Source organism: Rutidosis leptorrhynchoides, unplaced genomic scaffold (genome assembly GCF_046630445.1).
Source record: "Rutidosis leptorrhynchoides isolate AG116_Rl617_1_P2 unplaced genomic scaffold, CSIRO_AGI_Rlap_v1 contig557, whole genome shotgun sequence".
NCBI classification, from domain to species: Eukaryota; Viridiplantae; Streptophyta; class Magnoliopsida; order Asterales; family Asteraceae; genus Rutidosis; species Rutidosis leptorrhynchoides.
In genome coordinates, this window is record NW_027266781.1 from 54726 (window position 1) to 59527 (window position 4802).

The window sequence follows — 4802 nt, forward strand, 5'->3', positions numbered from 1 at the left end:
GTTTTAAATTGTTTTGAAATTCTGATTAAGTTGGTGATTTTAACTACTATTGTGCAGCCTGCAAAGCAAGGGGCTCTCATTTCTGTGACCACATCAAGGTTTGATTGCTTTACTGCTCTCTAAGAGTGTTGATGGACCTGTGAGTATTGACGCTGGAATTTCAGGTTCCGAAGAAATTAAGGTGAACCCTGCAAACACCTTATACATCTTTTATACCCAACATTACAGACCCAGATATATATTAATTTTGTTGAAACTATGTATCATGACTCCCGGACACGTGGTTATCGACATCGAAGCTTGGGCTGAAGAAGTTACTAAGGTGAAGCCATCATTTATTTAAGATAATCATAAAGTCTCCATTATTCTACTGTACAGTAATCATAGGATGCTACTTTGTCTATGTTTTTAATATGTCTAAATCATGTCATTAATTACGTGTTTCCGGGGAGAACATAGCGGATCCTCGAGTTTAACACCGGCAAAAAGGTCACTCACTGAGTTTTTGTCTGTCTCTGGTCGCCTTGATTCTCACTTTGATGCTGCAAAGGTTATTGAAAAGGAGCCGTCTCCCCATGCTTAGAAGATATCATGATGGTTTTTGTTTCTCTATTTTCCTTTTCGTATTCGTATGTTGTTTAAGGATATTTGTTTTGGTCCGTAGACATTATGACCTTTATGTTTTAGAAAATCAAGACTACTCATGTCATGTATCTGTCTTTAGCCTGTTATGAAATTTATGTTGGATGCTGTTTCACTTTCCCAGCTTTTAATTCATGATGGTCTCTGTTACTCTATTTTCTTTTTCGTATTCGTATGTTGTTTAAGGATATTTGTTTTGGTCCGTAGACATTACGACCTTTATGTTTTAGAAAATGAAGACTACTGATGTCATGAATGAATCTGAGATAACCCAATACATAATTGATTAAATCAAATACAGTAAAACCTCGATAAATGAATACTCTTGGGACCAGAAAAAAATATTCGTTTAGCGAGATTATTTATTTATCGATAAATGAATATATTATTCATTTATCGATAAATGAATTTTTATTCATTTAAAGATTTTTTTTATTATGCATTAGTTTTTTTATTCATTTTTCCATGTACAGTACAATGCATTAACATTCTCGATGCTATTAACTTTGCTACCTTGGCTTGGAGATTTGATGTAAAGGAAACAACCATTGCAAATTGTTTCCGACATTGCAAGATACGATCTGAAGAACTCGATGTTCCCGAAGCAGAAGTTGAAGAATTAGAAGAAGATATCGAAGGATTAACGGATGTCATTTCTAAATTACAATATAGAAATGTGATGGACGTCGAACATCTTTTGAACTATCCTAACGAGAATGATGTCGTTATGGAATTGCCTACAGACGATGAAATTATTGAGTCTGTACTGAATGATGAGAATGATCCAGAACCAGATGATAGTAGCGTCACACAAAATGTGTCATCAAAAGAAGCATATCAAGCAGTAATTATCTTACGGAACTACTTTCTACAACACGAGCAGAATAATCCTCAAGTTTTGCTGGCACTAGGAAAAATAAAGAATGAGATGAATTTTGGTGGGAAAAAAAAGCAAAAAACTATAGACTCATTTTTTGTAAAAGAATGACTTATTGTATGAACATTGTTGCTTGAAAAAAAAATCTCTATATATTTATATATATATATATATATATTTTAAAATATGATGATTATTCATTTATATTTACTTAGGGTCTTTAAGGATTTTAAGAAAATTATTCAATAATGCATTTAGCGAAATTATTCATTTAGCTTCTTAGCCCAAGTCGGGATCGGGAAAAATTATTTATTTGTCGAGGTTATTCATTTATCGAACATTCATTTATCGAGATTTTACTGTATACTAATTACCATCCAAAGCAGAGAACCCGATTGTAGATGGCGAGGTAAAAGTGAAAACTCAAAACATCAGCTGAAATGAAGATGAACAACGCAAATCAACGAAGAATTCGCCATCACAATTAAGCAAGTACTAAGAGGTGATAGACCATTATGGGTAAGTTTGGATTGTGTCTGAAAATCCAATTTATTCAGGTAATGACTTCAGCTGAAATGAAGACGAACATAATAATGAAACTAAATGGTGTACATAATACGATCAGGAATCTATGTATAGAATATTCCCTGTATTTTTTGTTTCACTACAGTTGAGTCATTATAGTTTTTCTTTATATAGTAGTAATGTTTCACTACAGTTGAGTCATTATAGTTTTTCTTTGTATAGTAGTAATTATTTGTCAAAAAAAATGGTAGCCTATTGCAATTGATCATATTTCATAATAATTAAAATAGTCTATAATTTTTAAAATAATTAAATTTTAAGTGTACATAACCCACTTTCAATACAATTCGAAGCCTTATATTTAGATAGTATAACTAGGCATTAAAGACGACTTCGTGGTTTGTCCATGAAACAGTATACATCATTGAAAAACTAATCAGTTTTTTAGTATTCGACATCTCACGTGTATTACAGATTTGTACGTGTTTGGTCTCCAAAAAATATACGAGACTATAAATAATATAAAAAAACTTCTATTATATTTATATTTCTTGATTTCGTGCATCGCACGGGAGCGTGTACTAGTATACTATACATTTAACCACACATCAATCATGCACGGCTTAACTAAACTATATTTTTCATATTTTTATATTTAAGCATCCACTTAACTCATTCAATCAACCAAAACCACTCGCAATCGTCCACAAACAATCAAACACAATTGAGTACAGACGGTCGAAGCGAAAAGAAAAAAGAATGGAGCCTTAATTACCGACTTCATTTCCAGCACTTTTAGATATATACCTAGAACTGGAAATCATCTAGCACATTCAATCGGTAACTATTAGATGAATGGGGTCGATTACCACCTTCTTCATGATTTGAAAAAGTAATGAAAATCTCCCTCATAATATTAAAATTAAAAACAATGTCTCCTACAAACCACCCAACCTCTTGCTCCTACTATCATGCACATATACATACAGATAACTTAATCGAATCTGCGAACTTTTTTCCAACTTTTATAATGGAACAAGCATGGCATATCGTCTTTAACAATAAATGCAACTAAAAAAAGAAGAAAATGTAAGAAGACAGCAACTGAACGAATGAGATAAAATTCAACAAATGTAAAGCTGTGTACAAATTTTAATGAGCAATTTTGTCGCTCCAAGGATTCATTTCTCTTCTCGAAAAAATCTATGGAACTATAGTGGATGTGATTGTGTCTCATCACAAAGTAAAAATGGTAATCCTAGTATGAATTTACCGTACCAGCAAGTTTTCTCGGACAGAACCATTATCAAACATTCCAGTGCGGAAATTTAGCAGCTGGGAACCAAAAATATGTGGATTTCTTTCACAAACAATAGTTCCTCACCGAGTCCTCCAGGAATTGATGGCTTGGACAGATCATTTCCTTCAGCTTGTTCCCGTTGTTGTAGATTTTAAACGTCGGAACACTTCTAATACTCTCAGCCTTTGCAACGGCTAAGATCTCCTCAACGTCGACCTTCAATCAATCAATATAGCATTTTAAGAATATGCATGTTTTCATGGTAAAAAGCAAATCCATTTGATTTGTAAACATGTGAAATAAAAGACGACCAAGGGCAACGTTGAAAACATTCCGATGAATCCACTTGACCAAACAGTATAAGACAAAAAAGTTTTGTACGAACAAGCACATGGAAATGCAAACAGGATTAGAAAGCATAAACTACCAACCTTAAAAAATTTAATGGATGGATAACGAACGCAAAGCATATTAACAAAATGGGATACTTGCTCGCATTGTTCATCTGATGCTACTTTGAAATGGACAACTGAAACCCCTGAAAATCAAAAGTAAACAGAGACTTTATAGTTGAGGTTCAGTAGAGGATTTTCAGTTAATATCAGATGGTGTAATTAAGCTCACCAGGAGATGATATTGCAGCCTTAAACTTCTCTAGGCTAGAAATTTCTTCTACTTCACCGCCCAGTTTCTTAGTACGTGTATCTAGTACTCTGGATTCCTTCAATGCTACTTGTGCCCGATGTAAATTTTCAACAATCTCACTGTCCCCAGGAAGTTCCTTCCTCAAGATCTCGTAATCTCTCACAGCTTCTCCCCAACGTCCAAGCTACGGAATCACAAAATATAAAAGATGCCAACATATAAAAAAGTATATTCAAAAGGACGTCAAGAAAACGAAAAGAAAAAAGAAAAAGCAATAGCTTGTACATAAACAAATGTGAATTCACCTTTCCATTTGAGACAGCTCGTCGTAGAAGCGCCTTAGTGTAATTGGGTTGGATTCTCAGCGCCTCGTTGCAATCCTCCACAGAGTTTTCCCATAGTCCCAGCTTAGACCAACAAATAGCTCTATTGCAATGGAGGACAGAATTGTTCTGATCATATTTGAGACCTTCCCCGTATGCGGAGCAAGCTTCATCGTATTTTCCAGCATTGAATAGCTCATTTCCACGCGAACGTGATCTTGCAACCATTTTGACATTACTCAAGAAAATTTTAATTTCCATATTACTGTATTCGGTTATGCTTGCTTTCTCTGCCATGGAAACTGCACTCTCAAATCTGCAACAAATCTATAGTCCACTCTCATAAACGCAAAAGGAAATCATTATCTTTTACTTTGACTATAAAATTTTAATGCTCACCTTCCCAGTGCCATATCGACTTGGGCGTTAACATAGAGCATGTATGCTTCAGCAGCCATACCACAGAATTTGACTTGTGTAAAAACAGACT

At 34.2% G+C, this 4802-nt stretch overlaps 2 protein-coding genes across 2 annotated transcripts; one reads left to right on the forward strand and one right to left on the reverse strand.

The window, feature by feature from the left end:
- The first annotated feature begins 424 nt into the window (after nucleotides 1-424).
- LOC139884472 (uncharacterized) lies at nucleotides 425-1630 on the forward strand. The gene is made up of 3 exons (XM_071868498.1): nucleotides 425-550; nucleotides 725-788; nucleotides 1116-1630. Exons 1-3 carry the CDS (start codon nucleotides 425-427, stop codon nucleotides 1628-1630), a joined length of 705 nt encoding a protein of 234 aa, XP_071724599.1.
- Nucleotides 1631-3407: 1777 nt separating this feature from the next.
- On the reverse strand, nucleotides 3408-4785 carry LOC139884473 (inactive TPR repeat-containing thioredoxin TTL3-like; the record flags this gene model as incomplete). The annotated part of the gene is made up of 5 exons (XM_071868499.1): nucleotides 3408-3560; nucleotides 3776-3882; nucleotides 3969-4173; nucleotides 4295-4628; nucleotides 4712-4785. Coding segments are annotated over 5 exons (873 nt in total), but the record flags the coding sequence as incomplete, so codon positions are not given.
- Between the last annotated feature and the right edge of the window lie 17 nt (nucleotides 4786-4802).